This window comes from Equus przewalskii, chromosome 13, assembly GCF_037783145.1.
Source record: "Equus przewalskii isolate Varuska chromosome 13, EquPr2, whole genome shotgun sequence".
Lineage (NCBI taxonomy): Eukaryota > Metazoa > Chordata > Mammalia > Perissodactyla > Equidae > Equus > Equus przewalskii.
In genome coordinates, this window is record NC_091843.1 from 36,543,074 (window position 1) to 36,568,572 (window position 25,499).

At 43.9% G+C, this 25,499-nt stretch overlaps 1 protein-coding gene across 9 annotated transcripts in view; it reads left to right on the forward strand.

Annotated features, from left to right (window-relative positions):
- Window positions 1-25,499, forward strand: part of SIL1 (SIL1 nucleotide exchange factor) — a 254,164-nt gene that overhangs the window by 79,879 nt on the left and 148,786 nt on the right. For 8 of the 9 annotated variants that reach the window (XM_070570772.1, XM_070570774.1, XM_070570775.1 and 5 more), the window contains one exon: window positions 18,926-19,040. In XM_070570772.1, the coding sequence (XP_070426873.1) occupies window positions 18,926-19,040 (115 nt within the window). Of the gene's footprint in view, window positions 1-16,529; window positions 16,601-18,925; window positions 19,041-25,499 lie in introns of those variants that run through there. The other variant, XM_070570781.1, reaches the window with a different exon arrangement.

Consider the following 25,499-nt stretch of genomic DNA (forward strand, 5'->3'; position numbering starts at 1 on the left):
TTTCTTTCATTGGTGTTGGGTTGGGACCCAACTGTGCAATCACCAGAGCTCATCACAGTCCTGTTGCTGGGCGAGTTATCTTTGTGAATCTGTATGTTTTCGCCTTGTACCTACCAGATGAAAGCCAAATTAAATCAATTTTTAATCAAGGAGATGAATGACAGGTTTTTCCTTAGAAAAGAAACTGCAAGGCCCCAAAGTACTGGATACAATAAAAAGTGAAAATTTTATTTGCATCTGTGTCATTAGGCATGACTTTAATGTCAGGAAAACAGGAGGTGCTATTAAAGTAGTATTTGGAAATATGCCATCCCAGGGAGATGAAGGAGATTGCTTTTCTCTCTGCCCTCCTTCTCTTTCATAGTTTGTTCATGCCTGTGTGTTCCCAACACCTTGCACAAGTACGTAGTACATAGTAGGTGCCTGGAGACATCTGAATGAAAGGTGGTCTGAGCAGGGCCTTCTTTCTCCCCTGTTGCTCTCTCCCTCTAGCTCTTCAGCCTGCTATTTGTTCATTTCTTCATCCATTTGTTCATTCATTCAACATACATTTATTCCTTCTGGGCTTTTGTGAGGGCTAATGGTAGAGAATGGGATGAAGGGAGTTTCCATTGAGTTGAGCCTGAGAGGCATAGCCAGATCTCTCCTTCCTCTTCAATACCTATTTTTATCCTTTATTTTTGGAAATCGTTTTCTAAGCTACTATCACACAAACATCCTCCTCCTGAAAATTACCTTCTTTCTACCTGCTTTGGTGGAAGGAAATGGCTTCCCTTATGGTAAGGGAGGGTGGCAGAGGGAATAGGGATGAAGACTCTTCTGCTCAGTGGCTATCCCCGTAGTGTGTCTCTATGGGCTGTAAGAGATGGGGCTGTGGGGAGCCAAGCTTGCCTTGCCTGTAGTTTGATTGCCGTAATCATAGGTCTGGTTTTAAGCTCTGGGCTCCCAAGACATTGGCATCTCCAGAGGATTCATGCAAGTCACCAAACCCTCCCTGTAGCCCATGCTCCAGCTTGCTACTGTGATTGAATGGGCTCCCTAACTGTTGCTCTTTGTCTGAGGAAGAAAGTGACTTTTATTGAGAGACTTTCAAAGGGGCTCAAGAAGACTGGATTTGGGTTATTCCAGAAACCCTGGGCTGAGCAAGGAAGAGATTCTTTAGAGGTGTGTGCCTTCTGCTTCCTCATTGTGCTGCTTGGCTTGGGTTGCCCTCCCCTGAGAGGTGGGGGGTGGCTATAACAGTTTGGGTAAGTGAGCAGGAAAGGAGATAATAGATAAAATTGACAGTAGCTGATGATGGATGGGCAGGGAGCAGAAGGGAATTGGGGAAAGGAGAGGGAGGTGTTGAGGAGAGCCCCTGAGTTTCTGGCTTGCACACAGAAGAGCTAGGCAACTGAGTTTCTGGCTTGCACACAGAAGAGCTAGGCAACTCTAGAGGAGGATCAGGAGTATGAGGGGAAGATCATGAGCTTAGCTTTGGACTTGTTGAGTGTGAAACAGAGGAGAATAGAGCAGGCATATCCTTCAGGGAGAGTGTACCTAGAATCCCAGGCTGCTTTCCTGTTCAAGTTATCTACAGAGGTTTAAGGCCACTGTGTGTGTGCACATGTGTGTGGGGGTGTAATATAGTCCAACTCCAAATTCTGTTTACTGGCTTCTTCTGTTAATAGCTGTTGAGAATTTGCAAGAGCTAGCAAACCACTGAACTGCAAGGCAAAGGAATGAGTTCATAAGCATACAGTGGTGACCCTCTTAGCAGGCTTCTTTTTTCCCCTTTCTAATCTCCCTTTTACCATGGGGCAGTTCTGAAAAGGAGATTCCAGAGATTTGCTAAGACAATGCAATGAGCTATGTGTTTGAAACCCATCTGACCCATCTGGCAAAGAGGGTTCTTGTATATTATGATGTCATTCCACATAAGCCCTTTGCTCCAGCATTGTTGAAATAAATGCATGTTCCTAGTTTTATGCCTCCAGGCCTTCAAAAAGCACTCTTGCCTTTGCTTGGGATGCCTTTCTCAGTCTCTTTGGCTAATTCCTTTTCCTTTTTTAATCTTTAAAGCTCGCTTCTTCCAGGAAGTCCTCCCTTACCCTGTCTCCTGATGGAGATATCTGTTCTCTCATGCCTCAGAGCCCTCTAGTGATCTCTGTCAGGGCTCTTTCAACCCAGTGCTTACTATAACTACTGATTTATTCACCCATCTCCATTGCCCATCTGGAAGCTCCTGGAGGACAGGACTCCTTAGTCTTTGTATCCGTAGCACCTGGCACATGTCTGGGATGAAGCAGATCTCAGTAAATGTGTTGAAGGATGAATAACCTGCCAGTTGAATGTGTTGGAGTCGGTGGCAACTGGATATATGTTCCCTAATAGGCAGTAAGGATTTCTTCATCTTTTCATAATGCACAAATTGTTGCTCTTTTGGTAGCTTTCCTATATGGGAGAGTGAAGAATGTCTTTGCAAAAATATTTTTCTGGATTGGCGTGACTGTTAACTCCTCATCGGGGTTGAAATGGCTTTGGCGTGGGTGTGAAACCACAGGTAGTAAGTGAGCAGCATGTCTGGGCTGCATGTGAATAGTGCTCTTCAGTTTTTTTGGTTGCTCTCCACATTTTCGTGAGCTAAACCCCAAACATCTGGCTTCTCTGAAGCCAGGGCTTGTGCCTAGATGTTTATGGGATTGGTTGCCTTTCAGGTTGAGAGTCTGTAGTATTAACCAAGCTTCTTCCACAGTGTTTTCTGTTGGCATTACCAGGGGCTGCAGTGGATGCTTTAAGGAAAGCTGCCACAAGAGGAATCCCTGAGCAGTGAGAGACAGGATGGAATAATTGGAAAGAATTGCCTCCTACTTTGTGGCAGGGCAGGCCCGTTAGGCAAAATAGAAGATTGTGTAGGGAAGGTACTGAGTGACAGAGACAAAAAAGTATGGCCAACAATGAGGTAAAATGGTAGCTTTGTAAGGAAACTAGAAAGAACTGGAGCTGTAAGGGTACGGCAAGGGAGGGCCACTTGGCATCTCTCACACCCTTGATACTTTAAAAATGATATTGTCTTACTCATGACCCAGTAGGATTGGGTTCAGAGTGTCTGCTGCCGAAAATGTGGATTCCGAATGCTTACTGATCCTTGGCTGAACACGCTCTGTCTGGAGGCCAATCGTGAGACCAATTGTTTCAGGGATATATTTACTTGGGCAGGTAGCTGGCATGTCATCCCCTTTTAGCAAATCTGATGCTGTGAGAAGTCTAGCTGTCAAGTTGTCCCCGTGGAGCCTACTGTGGCAGGAGAGTCTTCCTGGGGTCTTGTTGGCATCCCCATCACAAGCTCACTCACTGGAACCCAGAGTCCCTTTACAGGCTACAGTCTAGGATGCTGCTGTTGGCTAGGCTTACCCCTGTCAGTTGTGGGCTGGTGACTCCTGGCAGGCTGGGATTTGGTTGGCGGCATCTTGCAGAGCCCCCTGACCCTACCAGCTGTCATGAATCCTGTGGTAGCCCCCTTGTACACATGCTTGAATGTCTCGTGATGTGCCACTCTTAAGAAGAACAGACACGAGATGGGAAAAGCGTCTCTCTAGAGTTTGTGTGTGCCTTTTTTTTACTGTACTTAAAAAAATAAACTGTAGCCTGATTTGGCAATTTTCCATGCTTAGAATGTGTTTTTCATGTTCTTGCTGCCCTATGGATACCAGCAGAGCTGTGAAGGGAAACTACCTCATTAGGAGACTCTAGAAGAAAATGGGGCTCTCCTGGCACTTCCCCAGGAATATGGGCCCCTCCCCTTCCATAACCTGCCAAGGCCAGGGCCTGGGAACAGCTCCACAGGGCAGTGTGCTTGGTGCCAGTGTCCAAGTATCTTAAGGAATTTAATTAAGCAACTAATAGATTAGGGGATTTTTAAAGTTAAAGTGTGATTTTGTTAACATTAAACACAATTATTTAAATATCAGTTAATTAGTGCTTTTTAATATTGCTTCTTGAACTCAGATTTGGTTACTGCAGTTGACAAAGATACTTGACAAACCCAAGTTCAATGTGGAGGCATGGGGCACAGTTGAACATGGACTTGGAGGAGGAGGGGAAGAGAGAACATAATTTACAGCTGCTGAAATAATTCAGCTGTTTCCCTTGCTGATTGCTCTCCTCCTCTGTACTGCTGATGCAGTGAATTGTTAATGGGATGGGCTCTTGCTGTGCCAATCAGGGTGGGATGAAGCCATTTTGATTGTTGGGAACATACTCTGAGATTAGGGGGAACACTTTTAAGTTTGAAACTGAAGCCACATTCCACCTCAATCCCAGCACAGGCTCTAAGCTTTGGGGTGTGCTTTGATACGAAGGCTGCATCCTGTTGGGTGAAAGCAGGCACCAAACTGTGGAATGTTGTTAATTGGGTAACGAGGGAAAGTGGGGAGATGAGGGTCTAGGGCTGGGGTTCAGCTTATAGAGCTGCAGACAAGCTGAGTTGCTCATAGACAGACCCCTCTGTGGGGTGGTTGGCAAGCTCTTGGAAGGTCTCCCTGCCTGAAAAATCTGCTATGCACACCTTCCAGGGTGTGTGTCACTATTCTGGATTAAGGTGCTCTTCTGCTCACCTGTTGATCTCTCCACCCACCCATTCATTCACTTATTTTATCAGTGATTCTTTTATTGAGTGCCTGCTGTGTCCTAGTTCTTGCGCTAGCTAGGGATGAAACAGTAGATGAGGAAGGAGTCTTTGCCTTCATGGAGTTTATATTTACAGTACAGTTTGGTGGGTCTTATGATAGCTGCACAGAGAATTATGGGAGTGCATGGAGCACCAACAAAATATGGCAAATCAAACCCAGCAGGATATAAAAATGAACATCTGACCAAGTTAGAGTAGCCCAGAAATGCAAGAGTGGTTTCACCTTAGAAAATCTACACATAAAATTTGCCATATTAATAAGTTATAGGGAAAACTATGTGATCATCTTAGTAGATATAGAAGACACATGTGGTAAAATTTAACACCCATTTATCATACCACCTCTTAGCTATTTAGAAATAGAAGGGAACTTCTTTACCTTGACAAAGAATATCTACCAAAAATAACTATAGAAAACATCATTTTTTGTTTCTTAAACTTTTAGAAGAGAGAACAATATAATTAATGTATCCATGTGCCCATTATCTAATTTCAGCAATTACCAACTCATGGGCAGTCTTATATTCTTTTTTTGGTGGTAAAATATATATAGCATAAAACTTGCCATTTTAACCATTTTTAAGTGTACAGTTCAGTGGCATTAATTACATTCACAGTATTGTTTAACCATTACCACTATCTACTTCTAAAACTTTTTCATCACCCCAAAAGAAACTCGGAGCCCATTAAGCAATAACTTCCCATTACCTACCCTCTCCTCCCAGCCCCTGGTGGCCTCTAATCTACTTTCGTCTCTATGGATTTATCTGTTCTAGATATTTCATGTAAGTGGAATTATGCAATATTTGTTTTTTTTGTGTCTGGCTTATTTCACTTAGCACAATGTTTTCAAGGTTCATCAATGTTGTAGCATGCATCAGAATTTCATTCCTTTTTATCACTGAATGATATTCCATTGTATGTATGTATCACATTAAAAAAATCTGTTTAAAAAAATTTATTCATCTATTGATGGATACTTAGGTTGTTTCTACCTTTTGGCTGCTGTGAACAATCACATGCAAGTATCTGTTTGAGTCACTGTCTTCAGATATTTGGGTATGTACCTATGAGTGGAATTGCTGGGTCATATGATAATTCTATGTTTAGCTTTTTGAAGAACTGCCAACTTTTCCACAGTAACTGCACCATTTTACATTCCCACTGATGATGTACCAATTTTCCACATCTTTGCCAACATTTGTTGTCTTTTCTTTAAAACAAAATTTATAGTCATCCAAATAGCTGACAAATGTTATCTCATGATGGCTTTGATTTGCATTTCCATAATGACTAATGATATTGAGCATCATTTCATGTGCTTATTAGCCATTTGTATATCTTCTTTGGAGAAGTGTCTAATCAAGTCCTTTGCCCATTTTTAAATTGGGTTGCCCATTGTTAAATTGTCCTTTTGTTATTGAGTTGTAGGAGTTGTTTGTATATTCTGGGTATTAAACCCTTATCAGATATGTGATTTGCAATATTTTCTCCCATTCTATCGATTGTCTTTTCACTCTCTTACTAGCATCCTTTGAGGCACAAAAGTTTTGGTATCAGGGTAATTCTGGCCCTGCAGAATGAATTGGGAAATGTTCTTTTTTCTTCTATTTTTTGGAAGTTTTAGAAGGATTGGTATACTGCTACCCTTCTTAACAGGGACTTTGCTGGCTGGTAGGCCCTGGGCTGTGGGGCATAGAGCTCTGACCCCTGTTTGGAGCTCTGACCTTGAAGCTAGGCCAGGTCAACTTTTCCATACATTTTTGTCTCTATACCTCCATCTTGGCCACCTGTCTAGGGAGCCAGTCATACTCATGGTGCAGATTGGAAGCTGCCCTGGCAAAGAGGTTCAAGCCGATAAGTTGACCTTTAAGACTGCAGCTTTTCCCTTGTGCTCTCTCTTTTCTTGGGCTAATGAATGGACGATCTGTTCTTGGGCTTGCCAAACAAGAACAAGGCCTCTGAGCCATCCCAGGGAATGAGTCAAGTTAGCGGACAAGGGAGCAGGTTCTATGTTGAAAATAATAGTTATTTTAAGGTTTTTTTTTCATATACCTAACATTTCAGGAAGAGAGACTCCATTGAGCACAGTTTTCCATACTTCTAACTTCATATCTGATCAAAGAGGTGGCCACACACACTTTTTTTCAAAGAAGTAATGTATATACGTGTGCTATTATGTCTGTTTCCGCTCAGCAATATTTTGTGTACCTGTTTTCAGGTATCACCACAGTCCGTATTTTCACCTATTTTGAAGACATTATTTTCCGTTGTGTATTCCTTTTTAGATTGTTGATTTTATTCAATCAACAGATATTTTTTAAGTACTGGGCACAGTGCTGGGCAGTAAGGATACAGCATTGGGTTAGGTGGACAATTGTCCCTACCCTTGTGGAGCTTCTCTTCAGGTAGATTCTAGTTGTTAGAGGCCTGTGAGATGGAATTTCACTGACCGCTAACACAGCCTTGGAGAGGATTGAGGGGGTTATGTAGTGCCTAGCCTGGCTCCCATCGCTGCCTTCTAAAAAGCAAGTGAGACCTTGGCAGGACAGTGGCAGTTCTACTCATGACTGGGCTCTCAGCAAAGCCCAGGATGGGGAGCCCTGGGACCATGTCAGAGTCAGCTCCGAAGCGGGGCTGCCGCAGCAGGGAGGACTGCTGTTTCCTAGGCAATACTCTGCTTAATATTTTTAGTGCGTGGTCATGGCATAGCTAAATGTGGTTTCTGATCCCAAATTGGTAATAAATGTAGACATATTTAGAGTCAGAAACAATGCATTTAAAATCCTCTGCTCCTTAATTGTCCTGCCAAGTGCTGAGTTTAGGTTTCTTTGTTTTTTGGCTACCTACCCAGCCTCCCACCATCTCTCAGAGAAGGCACGCAGATTTTCTTGGGTGTTAGGTGGGATTGTGAAAGCCATAAGTTATGGCTCCCTGAGCTGTGTTGAGAGGCATCTGATTTTTGTGTTTCTGCCCACATATGTAAATGTGTACATTTAAAAATTCTTCCTCCTTTCAAATTTTTAAGGATCTGGGATTATAAATAGTCTTGGACTCTCAGGCGTGTTAAAAATAAAATATGATGTTTCAGTTTCTGTCTTACCTGGAAGACATAGTCAATGCCAACGTGGTAGTAGCGAGTTCTGTGCTTGTTGACCCGTCTTCCTGCTGCCACTAAGTGTTTCTGTAAGTAAATGCTGTTTTCTTGGGGTTCCTCAGTTAGTTAAGGAGCACCCTAATTGTTGCCCATTTCATCATTTCAAAGGCATAATTTGTGTCTCAAATTGCCCAGAACAGTGTCTGTTTTTCTCATGGCATATTTCTTAAAAGGGCTTTCTTTTTAGTAATTGTGCTGTCTGAGTCTCAGATATGGAAAGCCATGCTATCCACTGATTGTGAAGAGGACATCAACCACCTGAGGGCAATTATCATATTTCTTGTGTGTTCTGTATGTTCTGTTCCATAGTATGATATCCAGTGTGCTCAGGGGACTGAGGCTAATGCTAAAATATCTTTGTGCAGCATCTGTTTCTAGAATGTGAATGCTTATAATCCAAAGTACCAGAGTGGCAGGCACAGAATAAGGGTTGGTGCTTACTTATTTGCAGATAGTTCATTTGGAGCTCTAGACTAGAATTCGTACTTTTCTCCCTATCGTAGTCCCACTAAGATGCTCTGACCTTCTCTGGAAGCTTGGAGACAGCAGGGGAAAGGAAAGATGAACTCTGATCCCTCCCCAGCTCCAGATTGTAGTGTGTGGTTGAGTGTTTGAAAGTCCCTGGTATTCTTTGGGAGCAAGCTATAAAGAGAGCCCATCATGCCTACTGTCAGGAGATCCAGTTATTATTTTAAAGATTTTATTTTTCCTTTTTCTCCCCAAAGGACCCCCGGTACATAGTTGTATATTTTTATTTGTGGGTCCTTCTAGTTGTGGCATGTGGGATGCTGCCTCAGCGTGGCTTGATGAGCAGTGCCATGTCCGTGCCCAGGATCCGAACCGGTGAAACCCTGGACTGCTGAAGCAGAGTGCGTGAACTTAACCACTCAGCCATGGGGTCGGTCCCAGCCAGTTATTATTTTAAAAGGAGAGGGAAAAAGGAGGCCGGGGGCCCTTATTCTCTGTATGCCAGCTGACCCTATCTAGGGTAGTCCAAGCAGTCTAGATTGCTGAATTTAGCCCGCCTGCTCCTCCCTTCCCTGTTTCCCCTTAGAGGTAGGAGAGCACCAGCAGGAATTTGTAGATAGGCCTGAGTCACTAGGAAGCTGGGCTCTGAAGTGGCTGTTCTCAGTCACCTCTTCAGTGGGCACTGATATAGAGCCAGCCACTATCACTTACAGGTATCAATGGAAATGCCTCTATAGCCATCTCAAGTGTAATATAGATGGGTGGGCAGACCTGAAGCTTAGAGAAGCTGGGTTCCAAAGAGACTTGGTTGTCAGAACAGAAGACAATTCTGTATGGGGCAGAAGCCCTCAACGCTTTTGTTTATCCTGTCCTTTGCTCAGAGTTTTCTCTAACAATAGTTGTTAGTGAGAGCTACAAGCTTCCTGAGCCCTCACTTTGTGTCAGGCACTGTGCTGTATGCTTCATATTATCTCATTTATTACTGATAACCATCCTACAAAATAGTTGCTGTTAAGTCCCTTTTCAGATGAAGGAATTGAAACTTGAAGAGGTTAAGCAGCTAGCCCAAAGTCCCACAACTATTTGGAGAGACCCAGGTTGAAATCCAGGCCCATGTTCTTTTCATTACATTGGAGTGGAGATGGCATAAAGGGGAGCTTCTGGTAACCTTGGCTGTTTTCATCAGACACAGGCTAATCACTCTCAGGACCTCAGGTGGGGTCAGGGAGCAAGTATAAGGAGTAGGTGTCCTTGTCCAGTTCCTGCTAGGAGCTTGCAGTCTGGGGAAAGTACACTGACCAGGTCCGGGGTATTTCTCTAATTCACCTGATTGCTTGCTGGTGTGCTTAGGCAAGCCTCATTCACCCTTTTAGGCTCCATTTTCTTCATTTGCCGTGTAAAAATAATCCTGTTCTTTATGTTTCCTGGATGAGGAATGGGATGTCAGGATCATAGACTAGTTGGAAATGAGCTTGGATATCATCTAGGCCAACTTTTACCCAATATAGTTCTCCCTTCCCCTCTGCTGAGTTCTTGCCAGACAGTTGGGTATATATGAGGGGAGCGCTTAGTGTTGGCCTCTGTGAGGGGAAGCAAGGATGCTTTTGCTTTTTGTTCAGCTGAGAAGCCTGAATGATGGAAAGTTACGAGGTCAAGCCACACAGGGTGCCAGTGACCTGGCTGCAATCTGAGTCAAGGAAGTTCTTCCTCTTGAATGTCTGTGCCTCTCTTATGAGCTGGGCTGTGCCGAAGGCATTCATTAATCAAAATGTGTGGCATGTGTGTGTGTATGGTGTGTAATGTACAGAAACTTGAATGCAGTAGAGGTGGGTCTCTCCACAAGAGGGCCCCAGTAGGCTCATTTAAAAATTTCTCTCCTGACAAAAAATATGTTGCAGAACAAATAGAATGAGTCCAGTTTCTGTGGCTGATTTCATAGACTACTGGAAAGGCAGCATGGTCTGTGGAAAGAGCATGGGTTCTGGGGCCAGCTTGGCTTTGAATCCTGATGCTACTGCTGTCTGGCTGCGTTAACTTCAGCAAGTTACTTTACCTCTCTGACTTTCAGTCCCCTCGTGGGCAAAATGAGCAGCATATGAGAAGCCCATCAGAGGGTGGTTGTCTTAGTACTTGCTTGGAACATGGAAAGTGCTCTATAAATGTTGACTATATTTATTATTTGACAGAATTTATTTTCCTTTGGGCTTCCCAGATATTGCGTTTTAATACTGGGAGATTGAGTGTCGCTGGGGTATTTCTCTCCATTTCTCACTCCAAGTGCTACAGTTATGATTATTACAGCTCTACAAAGTGTAAGGACTAAAGCTTCTGAGCAGTCTGAGGCATGGCTGAGAGCTCAGAGAAGGCGGAGTTGTGTCTGATGGGAGTTTGTTGTTGGAGAGTTTGCCTCCCTGCCCCTTCCTTCTGCTAGTGTGACTATATCCATCACTATCCCGAGGGTATGTGTGTTTGGGGTTGGCTCTGCACCATTATAGGAACCTATTGTATGGCATTGGAGAATCCCTCTATAGGACCACTGGATTCAGTTTTTTCTCTCTTATCGTTAAGACTCTAGTGAAAATGTTGAAAAAATTGGATTTAGGGAAGTGGCCCCAAACCTCCAAACTTCATTCAACCCACTCAACCTTTCAAAATGTTCTACCCTCATGCCTCTATTTCTTCACACTAGTGCCCTCTTTTGAAGGGCACTCTGGCTGCCTCAGTGCCAAATCCAGTGGATTTTCTCATTCTCATTCTGACTGATGTCTTGACATTGTGGCCCACAACTTGATTTTCTCTGTTCTCTCTTCTCTTGACCTGCATAATTCTGCACTATTCTTGTTGTTCCTCATCTGGTTCCCTTGTTTGCTCTTCTTTCTTTCCCTAACCTCTAGCCATGACTTGAAGACTATTCTTGGCCTTTTCCTCTAAGGTTTCTCCCTAAGATGAGGACTCTATTCTTGTTGCTTTGGTTACCACCTTGGTGCTTATGCCACAAAAATTCTTGCCCTGCCCTAGCCCTCTATACCTCTTTGTCTTCAACAGGTATGAAGTTGCCAAAACCTTCCTGGATCTACTGATAAGCTCCGTGCCTAAAGACATTGAACTGTGGTTATCCTATATGTAGATATTGAACATCTGCTGTGTCTTAATCCTTTAGCAGTTCAAATGAAGACTGAGTCTTAAGCTCCCTTCCAGCATTCAGATTCTTTGAAGGCTGTGGCTGAGTAGGATAGGTCTGGAGAGGGCAAGATTGGCTCTCTTTTATTCAATTACCGTGCTTGTCATTTGATTTCTTTTAGAAGGAGCCACACTGTCTTTATCTCTGAGATTGCAGTTTTTTACTAATCTGCTTAACTACCTTCTTGAAGATCTGTTCTCTTCCCTACTGGAGTAGGGATGGGATTGGTCATGTCCTCCACCTTTTAGAATACAGAATATTGAGAAGGGGTCAGGAGTGCCCCTTCCTATTTCATCCCATCCCATGTTTCCTTCCCTCCAGGGCTCCAGTCCCAGCTGGGCTTGTGGAGCCCTTCTTGACTCCCTGTGCTCTCTGGTGGGGCCAACACCTATCCCTGTATCGCTACTGGAAAAGCCTCTTTTGGGCTCTCTCTTGCAGGCTACGTGAGCACATTTTGGCTTTGTAGCTCTCTGGTCAGGTGGAGGCTTTGGCCTGTTGTGAATCTTCTACCCTCCAACAGCCTCCTCTAGTCACTTTCCTTCTTGTTTACCTTGGGTTTGTTGAGAACAGTCCCCATTTGCTTGGCCCTAGGTATGACTTCAGTATTTGGGGCAGATACTGTCCCCATTACACAAATGCTAAGTGGCTTAAGGATGTTGCAAGTCCAGCTTCCCAGCTAGTTAGGGTCTGGATTGGGGTTAAAGCCACATTTCTTTTGCTGTTCAAAAGCTCTTTCCTTTTAATTGCTGTCTACCTCCTGACTTTCTGTTTAGTTTATGTCTTAGGGGGAAAATGCCTGTTTGCTTGACTACTCCAAACTTATTTCTCTTGTCCTTCAAATTATTCTTTAAAAATTCATTTCTTTTCCTAAGCCTTTGCACATTGTTTTCCCTTGTCAGGGCTGTCCTTTCAGTGTCCTCTTTGCATTGTTTCTTCAGCTTCATGTTTGTCTGCTCAAATTAGGTGGTGAGCTTCTGTTTGTGTAGAGGTAAGTGACTGTGTGTGTGTGTGTGTGTGTATTAGTTTGTGCAGCCCATAAATAGTAATGAATATGCGCCTGTGGGAAGAGCTCATTCTCTAATCTTCAGTTTATAAAGCCGAAGATTGTTTTACAGCTGTTTCTGCAGCTGACAGTTCTATATGATGGTGGCTTGGCTCTCTGGACACTACTATGCTGAGAAAAGCACTCAGTGGGTTGGGTCTGCCTCGGGGCTCAGCTGAAAACTGGCTTGAGTCTTTCCATTTTCAGCTATAGGGATCCTCCTTTAACATCTGTTTCCTTCGCCTCCTGGGGGTAGATACCCAACAAAAGGCTTTGTCCCTAAAGTTTGAGGTGTGGGTCAGCTAGAGGCCATGTAGATCCTGTAGGAGGCAGGAGCTCATGAGAGTGGTTCCAGGGTGCCTGGCCTGGCCCTGACTTCTTGTGGGTCCCAGGGGCAAGTCATCATCCCCACTCCAATGATGGTGTAATAACTAGGTGCTAGGTGCTGTACCAGGCACTTTCCATGCATTGTTTTCTTTAATCCTACCTAACACTCTTTGAAGTAGAAGCTCTTATTATGGCTGTTTTACAGATGAAGAGACTGAGGCCTAGTGAAGTTGTGTCCAAGATCGCATAGCTAGGGATTGGCCTTTGGTCTGAGTCTAAATTCAAGTACAACACTTTCTACCCAATGTTTCTATCTCTTCACTTCAGTTTCTTCCTTATAAGATGGAAATAGGAATTCTTTTTATTTTATTTTATTTTTTTTTAATTTATTTATTTTTTTTATTAATGTTATGATAGATTACAAGCTTGTGAGATTTCAGTTGTACATTTTTGTTGGTCATGTTGTGGGTACACCACTTCCCCCTTCGTACCCTCCCCCCACCCCCCCTTTTCCCTGGTAACCACCGATCAGATCTCCTTCTCAATATACTAATTTCCACCTATGAGTGGAGTCATATAGAGATCGTCTTTCTCTGACTGACTTAGGAAATAGGAATTCTTGCCCTTTGCTTTTTCCAGAACATTTGGGGCAACAAATACATGGACATACACTGTAGGTTAAGAATGTGAGCATTTTATAAGATGGAGCTCTACCTGCTCCCAGGCAGGCTGCTGAGGTGGCTCTGCTTGCCCAGAACACTTGCTACCTTTTCCATTGTTCCTGTGCTCTGGCCCTGAGACTGGAGAGCAGCCACTGTCCATGAGGCCTGCCAGCCATGTCAGAAGCTTCCAGAGATTCAGCAGTCCCGCTTCTCCTTCCTCTGTTGGCTTTTTGCCATGCTCATTTCATTCTTTTGTTTTCCTGCCTTGAGAGAAGACAAAAGTTATGGGAGGATGTCTTGTTTACACAGGGCCCAGTCCTCTCCTGCAGCCCTGTTGGAGCTGAGTGGAAGACATCAGGTGCCAAGGGAGGCAAGGGCTAGCGAGTCCAAGAGCCTTCTCCTACCCATGCCCTAAGCATCTGCTACAGGCTGCAGTAAGCTGGCAATACAGATTGCTGAAAGCATCCAACTTCTATTTAAGTAGAAGTACGGCCTACAAATGGCTAGTTTAGATAGAAAAATGGGCAGCTCAAGTACCTTATTATTTCTTTTGTCCCGAAGCCCAAAGATACTTAAGGAAAGAATTGCTGGTGAAACATTGAAGTACGTTCCCCTTTCCTGGACTGAGTGATGGTATTTTAAGTCAGAAGAAGGCCATGAATGTAAAGATGTAGGTCTGTCCTCCATAGAGAGCCAAGGATCATGGGAAAGTTTGTTCTGCCGTGTGTGCAGGGGCAGGTGATCAGGCGAACCCAGGATTAGTGGGTGGCAAGTGATTTGGGGATGGTATTATCCTCAGGCCAAGTGTGCCAAACTATGCCTCAATGGGATGCCGTGACTTTGGCATTGCTTATGTCAGGGTCTGAGGTTTTCTTTTGCTGCTCCTGCTGCCCAGGTCCCTACTTGTTTTGGTGGGCCATCCTGGCATAACGTAGCTGTGTGCCATTTCCCCCTTTCCCCTTCTCCCCCACCTTCAGCATAAAATCCAGGGAAAACTATGCTTGCTTGCTTGCTCTTCACCAGCTGCTTCTTGAATAAGGACCAAGGCCAGGTGACATGACTGCAGGCCAGGACTTAAGAGGACAGAGATCATCATTACCTATGCCTGTGAGCTACAGAGTTCGCACTTGCTCTCTGGGTGCCCCAGCAAAGCCTGGAAAACTGTCTCACACCTTTGTCCCAGCCTCACTTCTCCTAGGTCTCTCCCCAGCAACCCTCCCTCCCGCTACATGTTCTGTCTTTCTCCCTGTTTCATGGAAAAATATGTGGAGGCAATAAATAGGTCAGGTGTGCAGTCCATGTGGAATTATTGGTGGGAGATGGAGGATCCATTTACGAATTGATATCTCATTTTTAGAATTGGGAGAAAATGCTTCTGAAGGCATTAGTGTGTGTAGAGGAGATGGAGGCGGCTGGGAGCCCTGTGGGAGCTGCCATTTCTCACTCCCCACTCGCCTTCCCACTCCAGGAGGTGGGGAAGCTACTGTGTGCATCAGCTGCCCCCGACCTCTTCTTCCTCAGTCCCTTCTGGGCCTCCTCCTCCTGCTCATTTGTCTTCTTTGCCCTTGGCTTCTTCATTCTCATTTATCTCTTCCTCCTCATCTTTTCCCCCAGCACCAGTTCCAGTGATTATCCCTGGCTGTAAGAAGGGAGCATCTAACTTAGTGTGTGTGTGTACATGCGTATACACATGAAGGCTCTCATGTAGGAGAGGGGGAGGGAAATCTGTGGCTTTTGGGATAATCTTTGTTCTCTCTTATTGTGTGTTGTCCTGAAAATGCTGTGAATCCCCTACTTCCTTTTGCTTTTTTTTTTAAAGACTGACACCTGAGTGGGCCGGCCCCATGGCTGAGTAGCTAAGTTTGCGCGCTCCGCTTCGGTGGCCCAGGGTTTCACTGGTTCGGATCCTGGGCGTGGACATAGCACCACTCATCAAACCATGCTGAGGTAGCATCCCACATAGCACAACCAGAGGCACTCACAACTAAAAAATACACAACTATGTACTGGAGGGCTTTGGGGGGAAAAAGGAAAAAATAAAATCTTTAAAAAAGATTGGCACCTGAGCTAACATCTGTTGCCAATCTTTTTTTTCTTCTTCTTCTTCTTCTCCTCCCCAAAGCCCCACCCCGGTGTGTAGTTGTATATTCTAGTTGCAGGTCCTTCTAGATTTGCTTCTCACTTCCTTTTTTTATTTTTTTTTGAGAAAGATCAGCCCTGAGCTAACATCTGTTGCCAATCCTCCTCTTTTTGCTGAGGAAGATTGGCCCTGAGCTAACATCCATGCCCATCTTCCTCCACTTTTTTTTTTTTTTTTTTTAATATGTGGGACGCCTGCTGCAGCATGGCTTGATGAGCCATGCCATGCATGCACGTGGGATCCGAACCGGTGGAGCCCGGGCTGCCGAAGTGGAATGTGCAAACTTAACCCCTGCATCACTAGGCTGGCCCCATCACTTCCATTTTTTATTCCTCTTTTCCCCACAGCCAAGGCTGCAGGGTTAAGAATGGTATGGGGCCTCTTGGGACCCATCTTCCTGGGCCTTTTCTGCCTTCTCACTCCTGATGTGGCAGCCTCTACCCCTTGTTCATCCTCACCCAGCCTGCCCCCCTTCTTCTCTCACTCAGGCATTGCCAGGCACCTGTCCAGAACCTAGTGCTGTACTGTGAACTCACTCACTGTCTTTCGGTGTGATTGGTGCCCCAGGGAGCCAGGTTGCTGGGGGAAGCTCATGCGGTACTCAACCGTTCCATTTTGTCGACAAAAAAAAGAGGGGAGAAACTGGCAGAAAGCAAAGGCTTTTGCTGCTGGGTGAGTGTAGCAGCTATTTTTAGCGTTGAAGCCTTTGCTTTTCCATTTGGCTGTGCTTTTTTAGCACAGTGCCGGTCCAGCAGGGCTGTTTTCCTTCATGGCTCCAGATGTCCTTAAGGGAAAGTTTCTGTCTGCCCCTCAGGAGATGTGGGCTGGGCAAAGGGGTAATAAATTCTGAGAGTGAATTTAGGCAGGGTTTTGGTCCCACTGCAGTCATGTCACAGGACCAATTTCTTGAGGTAGAACACGGAGGAGTGAGGCAACAGTAGGGACAGAAAAAAGGTAAACAACATACTCTTCAGAGATGTTCCCCCATAATTAATTCAGTTAAGCCTTTATTGAGTAAACTGCCTAATGAGGTGTTTTGGGGCTGAGTGATCAACAGGCAAACTTTTTATAAGGGTCTGAGTTAATACACGTTTTGAGTTTTTCTAAGGCATTTTTTTTGCTTGTTTTATTTTGTTTTTCTTTCTCCCTTTCTTTTCTAGATCATTTGCCAGTTTGGATTAAGTTCTCTTGACTTCCACTCTAGTTTACTGACCAAAATTTTTTCACCACTCCAAACAGAAACTTTATACCTGCTAATAAATAACTCCTCTGTAACCTATAATCTTCTTGCTGTCTCTCTGAATTTGCCTATTCTAGATATTTCATTTAAGTAGAATCATACTATATTTGTCCTTTTGTGTCTAGCTTATTTCACTTGGCATGATGTTTTCAAGGTTCATTTATGTTGAAGCATGTAGAAGAATTTCATTCTTTTTATGTCTAAATAATATTCCGTTGTGTGTCTATATCACATTTAAAAAAAAATCCATTCATCTGTTGCTGGATACTTGGGTTGTTTCCACCATTTGGCTATTGTGAATAATGCTGCTATGAACATTCACATGGAAGTATCTATTTGAGTCACTGTTTTCAATCTTTTGGGTGGAATATATACCTAGGAGTGGAATTGCTGGATCATATGGTAATTCTATGTTTAGCTTTTTGAAGAACTGCCAAACGATGTCCCACAGCAGCTGTACCATTTTACATTCCTACCAGCAATGTATGAGGGTTCCAGTTTTTCCACATGCCTGTTAACATTTGTTATTTTCTTTTTTTTTTTTTTTTAAGTATAGCCATTGTAGTGGACATAAAGTGATATCTCACTGTGGCTTTGATTTGCATTTCCTTAATGATTAATGATGTCGAGAATCTTTTCATGTCCGTGTTGTCATTTATATATCTTCTTTGGAGAAATGTCTATTCAAGTCCTTTGCCCATTATTAGTTTGAGTTGCTTGTCTTTTTGTTGTTGAGTTGTAGCAGTTGTTTATATATTCAGGATGTTAAACCTTTATCAGATATGTGATTGGCAAATATTTTCTCCCATTTTTGTGGGTTGTCTTTTCATTCTCTTAATAATGTCCTTTGAGGCACAAAAGTTTTTTGATTTTGATGGAGTTCAATTTATCTATTTTTCCCTTTATCACCTGTGCTTTTGGTGTCATATTTAAGAAACTATTGTCAAATCCAAGGTTATGAAGATTTCTCCTGTATTTTCTTCTAAGAGTTTTAGTTCTTAAACTTAGGTCTTTGATCCATTTTGAGTTAATTTTTGTATATGGTGTAAGGGAAGGGTCCTCTTCATTCTTTTGTATGTGGATATCCAGTTGTCCCAGAACAGTTTGTTGAAGAAACTGTCCTTTCCCCATTGAATGTTCTTGGCTCCCTTGTTGAAAATTAGTTGACCATATATGTGATTATTTCTGGGCTCTCAGATTCCATTGGTCTATGTGTCTGTCCTTATGACTATTGTAGCTTTATAGTTAGTTTTGATATCGGGAAATGTGAGTCCTCCAACTTTGTTCTTCTTTTTCAAGTTTTTTTGGCTGTTATTGGTTCCTTGAAATTCCACATATATTTGAGGATGGGTTTCTCCATTTCTGTAAAAAAACCCCATTGGGATTTTGGTAGTGTTTGCATTGAATCTGCAGGTTGCTTTGGGTAGTTTTGTCCTCTTAAAAATATTGTCTCCAATCCTTGAACGTGGATAGTCTTTCATCCTTGTATCATTTTAGTTTTAACAGCTACTAGGACCTGCACTTTGGTTTGTGTGGCTGTTTGAAAAGTCATGTGAAAGGCTTTGTGGCTTGGGAATATTGAACTTTGCTGGTTTAGGGGATGCTGATGGCGTCTGTCTTCAGGTGTAACACTAGGTCTGGTTTAGAAGTGAATGGTTATAAAGGCTTATGCAGATTTGGACCTATGTCTATTCACACACAAATCAATTGGTTAGTTGCCTTCTTTCATCACTATAGCCAATACCACCCTGTAAGTTGATAATGAAGAAGAAAAGAACCAGGGCTGTTATAGCTCATGCAGAAGTCTTAGTTGGCTGTACAGTTCCAGTCAAGGCACATCTCCCTTTGGGTGGCTGGACTCCTTATGGGATATGGAAGGTTACTTCAGATTGATCTACCCCTGTGGTAGAAGACCTGTGCTACCTCTATGCAGGAAACATCTGCCATACATTGAACAAGTGGGATCATAGGAATCACGATGTTGGGGGATCGGGCACTAGCTTCCTGTTGACATTGTTTTCTTTATTTACATTCCTCAGGTCTCTAGCTATGCCTCCCCAGGGTCTGCCCCTATCTAGGATGGCTCCTCTGGGCATGCTGCTTGGGCTGCTGATTGCCTCCTGCTTCACCTTCTGCCTCAGTCATCAGAACCCGGTAAGTATCTTATCACAAGTAGAGAGGTCCCTATTGGGTCCAAGAAAGCCTCCATGCCAGCAGGGCTGCCTTGGGAATCAGATGAGCTTTTATTTTTCTTACAGGGATGTGGCTAGCACTGGGTCATGAAGTATGTGTACTTCTTCCCCCGCAGAGAGTCCTCTGGCCTCTGTTTAAAGCTCATGGCACAGTTTACCTTTGGGGAAAATATGATGATGATGATGATGATATAATCATCATCATCATCTTACCATGTACCAAGCATTGTATTAAGTGCTTTTTATGTATTCTCATTTAATCCCCCAACAACCCTATGAAGTAGACAACTACAATTATTATCCTTATTTTGAGAAGGAGGAGACTGAGGCTCAGAGACATTAAGTAACTTGGCCAAAATCATACAGCAGTTTGTAGCAGAGCTGGGAAGTTCAGGATTCTCCCCAAGAGCTGAGTGCCTGTGTGGTGAGCACCAAGTAAGACTCTGCTTCCTCCTGTACTCTCCTCTTCCTTGTGTTTTCTCGGTCTGTCAGTATCTCTGTATTCTCTTTCCCTCTGTCCTTTTCTCCTGTTCTTTCCAGGCCTCTCTTCATTAACCTACACCTCATTGCTCAGGGTTTGTTCATTGCCACAGGCAGGAGCAGAATGCCCAAGAAGGCTCTGAGCTTGGCCTGGCTGCAGCATACTAAGGCTCCTGGCCCTATTTCCCCCAGCTGCCCCAGCAATAGCCTGCCCTTGACCAGCTCCCAGTGCCCTCTTTCCCCTCCCTTGAGAAGCCCTAACTGTAAGATCTCTGACAGTTTCACCCTCCCCTGGCCACCTTCCCCAACCTCAGGGGCTCCCACTAAATTTTGAGTAAAGTACTAGAGGCTTTGGAGTGGGAAGACCTTGAAGTGCAAATGACAGTTGTGATGAATTTAATAACAATCCAGCTCAGCTGAGGTTCACCTCTGGCTCATGGCAAGCTTCCACTTTCTCTCTGAAGTCATTTGTTTTCTCTCTGCCTTTCTCCCCACTTTGTGGAGCAGGAGAGAATATACAGTTAGGAGTCACGAATCCTTTTGAGCTTTTAATGTCTCTGACTGAGATCTTGTTGGTGCCCTTTTTTTTGGCCTCTTCTTCAAGGACAATGAGAATGAGATCCTATTAGCCCCTGAGGGTGGGACTGGCCAAGCAAGAGGTTGGGGCTGTTTCTAGCATAGGCTGGCCCAGAAAAGCACCAAGTATCTCGAGGGATTAGTGCTGTGTCCCCTGCAACCTGCAGCTCATGAGGATCTGGGTGCTCCCCATCATGAGCTTTAGCAGATGCACAATTAACAAAAACATGCTGATGAATTTACTTAAGGACTGTATGTTAGTAAGTCCCTTTTGGATAATAGTCCAACCAAATAGATGAGCTTTCAGAGCCATAATTATTCTGGCCCATTTATATTAGCTCTATTGAGTCTAGTCTCAGAAAAATGTTAATACTGACTTTCATCAACAGAAGCTGCTTTTATCCTTATGTCTGTTCCTAAGCTGTATCCATTTGTCATAATCTTTCATCATGTGCTAAGCACAAGTAGGAGTTGAAGCATCTTTTTTCTCACACCATAGAAATTGCTGTCCTGATGGCATTTAAAATCCAAATAATGTGGCCAGCCACCTTTACAACCGTGAAAATGGGCAGTAGGTGGTGGTGGGGGTGGTTATGATTCTTTCTTCAGAGCCTAGAGTCCAGGCAAGTGCTCCTGATGACCTGGAATTGTCCTCCCCAAGGGCATTTGTGCAGGTTAATGGCCACCCAGGAAAGGTTGGCTGTGTGTATCAGAGTATGTTCTGGAGCCAGCCTCCCTGCCTGGCTCCTGCTGTGGCACCTTTCTGGGATGTCACACCTTAGCGGTGTGGATACTGAAGGAGTGTGGTTGTGTGGTATACTGGCCTTCAAAAAGGTGGTGAGTGAGGAGGGAGGTAGTGGAACCCAGTGGAAGGAGCACAGACCCTTGGTACACTCCCTTTTGCTACCTACTTTGGCAGTTTGACCATTTCTGAGCTTTGTTTCCTCATCTGTAATACAGAGTTGGTACCTCCTTCTTAAGATTTTAGCATAGATTAATGTGATTATGTATATAAAGCACCTAGCATTGGGACTGGCACAATATGGTCAATATATGTTAGCTTTTATTTTTAGTAAGGGGTGGCTGCTTCTGTGGTTTAATTTAGAGCTCTGTCAGGCAAGCTCCTGTCCCAAAATGTTGCCCTGGCAATCTGTCTCTGTCACAGTGTCTATCAACCTACCATTAGAGATTCATTCATTCTCTTGGATGTTGAAGACTTTGGTCTTTAAGAGTCTCTTATTCAGAAACAAGCGCAAGGAAGTGTGACATGGTAAGCTGTTGTCAGCTAACACCTTAGCTGGGATTTCTTCCCAGTCAGTTGAGAGGAAATTGGTATTTGGAGTGATGGTGGCAGGGAGAAGAGAGTGCTCAGGATTCAGCATGGAAGGGAGCCCTGAGAAGCCAGTTGAGAGTTGCACAAGAGCATGGGCTTTACTTCAGAACTGACCAAGGGCTGGTTGGCCTCTCTCACCTCTTATTCTTTCTCTCCTGTTTAGGATGCTGCCTGTGCAGAGAGAGGCTGGTCTTGTTTGTCCTTTCCCTGGGACTGTAGTTTCTCACACCTCATCCATGAAAGCCTTCCCTTGGGAAGGGGGACGTGCCGATATATGGGCTTAGGTGATCTCATTGCCCTTGCTTCATCCCCTCAGCATCCAGGGCACAACCATTAGGACACATGACTAAACAGAAACACAGAAGTGAGTCAGAATTCATGCATAGGGTTTGGAGCCAGCAGGCCTGGACTTAGATCTCTGCTCTGCTTTTCTCAGCGGTATGATTTTGCACAGGCCCTGTATCCATCCTCATCTGTAAAATGGAAATAAAAATGTGTGCTTCCAGATGAAACTTGGCTGAGTTGTGAGGCATGGAAGGCACTTTAGCCCAGTGCTAAGCATATGGTTAGGGCTTAATAAATGGTAGCTGCTGTTATTATTACAACCTCATCCCTGTGATGCTGCTTTTCCTTGAAATCTTTCCTGGAATTCCCCTTTTGAACTGACTGTGTAGTTTGTGATATGTTCATATGACTGAACCTCCCTCAGTACTTGCCAGATGTGATTTGGGCAAAGAGTCCAAAGTCACTCACAGCCAGATTTGGTGAACAGCGTATGCTGATCAGACAAGGGAGCACCAATTTTGTATTACCTCCACTAAAAACTAAGGTGTACTATAAAATAATAGCCAATTGTGTGTGTGTACGTGCGTGCAGGTATGTGCATGTGTGTATGAGTGTAGCTTAAAGTCTGATTCAAAGATGATACCAAAAGGAAGCTCAAAAAACATTTTGAGCAGGGTGGAATTGTTGCAAAAATGTTTGGCCTTCCTACGGCTTGAAGCGTGTGGCTCAGTGGTTCATCAGTCTCGTTCTAATCCTTCTTCTTGAACCTACTCTGTTAACTTTGTTGAAGAAATCTAGGAAAAAAAAAGCTTTCCCAACTCCTAGTCATCAGAATGAACACTAGCCCTGCCTAAATTTTGAAGGGCTTTCTGCCATATTCTTAGCATTGCCATTCCCCTTTGCCTCTTTCTGCTTCTCTTGATGATGACAATTTTGTTGCTTATTTACAGCCACACCTGCCAGGAGTTACTTGACTAATAGATATACTAAAGCAAGAGTTGTAATTTAAAGCTTAGAGATAGTTAGTTTGGCTCTCTTAGTGTTCTAAAAATAAGAAAATTTCACATAAAAATCTGGATTTCTGTTTCCTCTTCGAGTTGAAGGCCTTTGTGGCAGCGTGGAGTAGCTGAGTAACAGCTGCATTCCTTAGTCAAGGCAGTAGGGCTGTAGTTTTCACAGTTGCAACGCTCCGTCTTGTTTTACGCTTGGCCCACTGTACTCCTTAATATCCATCCCTGCCTGGCCCCTGGAGGCATTCGACCCACATACTTTGAAGTAAATTTTATCAATGATCTCCTAATTCCATGGTTTAGTGTATGGTGCTTCTGGCAGAGGCTGACCAACATGGCTGGGCCTGGAGTACACAGGCTCTGGGTACTTAGTGGCCAAGGTGGCCTTTGTTCTGGAATGTGGGCCTTGTGCCTGGCTTGCAGCAGACTCAGCTACTTTGGGTTTGCCTCATCCAAGGCATCCAGAAGACATACTTACCTATGGGAGTGGGGCATTCCTTCATTGCTTTATTTTGTGATTACAAAGTAAGCCCTGTGCTAGCCATGGGGGAGACAGTGGTGAAAGAGACTGACACAGTGCCTGCCCTCAGGAAACTTGGCTTTTGAAAGTTTGACATCCGTGCCCTCAGGATGTAGGGTGCCTTCTGCCAGTCTGTTTTCTCTTTAGTCTCACAAACACCTCTACTCTTCTGTTCCTAGTTTTCTTTTGAGCTCAGATTTTACAGACTTCAAGTTGAAAGGGGTAGGAGGGGTTTGAGAGGCTAGGTTGCACAGGTGATCACAAGCCAAACCTGACCTGCCTTAACGATGCCATATTGTGTAGTCACTGTTGGATGTCACAGCACAGACTCATCCAACCTGGAATCTATGACTGCCTTTACAAGTAATAAGAGTAATGGCTACCATGTACCCAGCTGGTGGTTTACAAGGTAATACCTCATCTGATGTATGAATGAGATATTGTTATTACCTCTACTTTACAAATGTAGAAACTGAGGCTTAGAAAGTTAAGTAACTTTCCTGGAGTCACAAGAAACTGGGATTTGAACTTTGGGTTATCTGATGCAGAGTTAGAATTCTTAACCACTATGCTGTAGTCAGTGCCTCTCATTACTTTTGACATGATTTGAGGACCTCTTCTTGTCCAAGATATTTTTCTTACAAGTTCTTAATAAGATCTGCAATTCTGCCATCTGAATTTTATGCCTTTATTTCTTGTTAACATGTAAAAATCCTTGGAGGGGCTTTACATTGTTGCACCAACATTTTAACACCTTAACCTTTCTTCTGACAGCTAATTAAAAATTGGAACCTGAGGGACCCAGGCAAGTGGGAGTACCTATGTGGAGCTGGGGCCTTGCTTGAAAGAGATGCATTGTTACCTCTCATGCTGGGTTAGAATTATTGGGAGACCAAAATGAGATCTATGTAAAGTACCCTGCACAGGTTTGGGTTCATGGGAGCAATCTGCTAAATATGCTTACTATTATTAGGGGAAGAATTGGGAAGTGGAGGAAAAGTGATGGCAGAGGAGGTGAGAGAGCTGAAATAACCTCCTAGTTTGCTAGTGTGGGTTCTTCCTTGCCCTCCCAAATCTAATTTCCCAGATCTCTGGAACCCTCAGGTTCCAATTTCCTGAGGCCTTACTGCTTTTATCCAAGAACAGGTTTAAAAATGGGATAGGAAGGATGGGAGCCTGGGAAGGAGCAAAATGAATAATACTTTGTATTTACCTTGCATCTCTGTCTTCTGAGCTCAAAGTGCTCCACAGACACCATCTCATTAATCCTCCATGCTCTCTATGCGGTGGAAGGAAACAGGTTTTAGGAAGAGGTTTCCAACCTGGGCATCTTCCTCCTTCAGCCTAGCTGCACTCCTACCTTTTCACTTGTACCCCTTCCTCCATGGATTGGAATGTCCCAAGAGGTCGTTTATGCCCCATAGGAACTCCGGGGAAGTGCCAGGCTCTTGCGGTGCCCTGCTGGGCTGCTTAGGAATCAGTTGGGCCTCAGCTGCCAGCTTTTGTACATCTGTGTTGGCCATTTGAGGCCTTACTCTCACATTCATATGTGTGTTTTTTCTTTTATAAATATCTGTTTTTTTAATTGTAGGAGTAATAGGTATGAGTTTAAAACGTCAAACAGTATAATAGCATATCAAGTAAAAAGTAAAGGCTCTTATTGTCTACTTTGGTCAACCCCTCTCCCTAGTATGTTCCTTTAACCTCCTCGAGATAGTATGGAACCTTCTGGACTTTTTTTTTTTTTTGTGAGGAAGACTCACCCTGAGCTAACATCTGTTGCCAGTCCTCCTCTTTTTTGAGGAAGATTAGTCCTGAGCTAACATCTATGCCAGTCTTCCTTTACTTTGTATGTGGGATGCCTCCACAGCATGGCTGATGAGTGGAGTATGTCCATGCCTGGGATCCAAACCTGTGAACCCTGGACTACCAAAGTGGAGTGCGTGGACCTTTAACCACTTGGCCATGGGGCCAGCCCCCTTCTGGACTTTTTAAAAATGCATACACAGAAGTACCACATACGTACAACAAATGCTGTGTTCATTTAATTGTATTGCCTCACTCATATTGGTTCTGGGGCTAACCTTGTGAAAGGTCCAAACATGGCTGGGAAGGGGAGGAGGGACCTGGAGGAGAAGAATGGACCACCCCAGGCCATTTTCTTTCTGCTTGCCTGGTGCCTAGCTGTGGTGGGTCATACGCTGTGTTTTCTTTTCT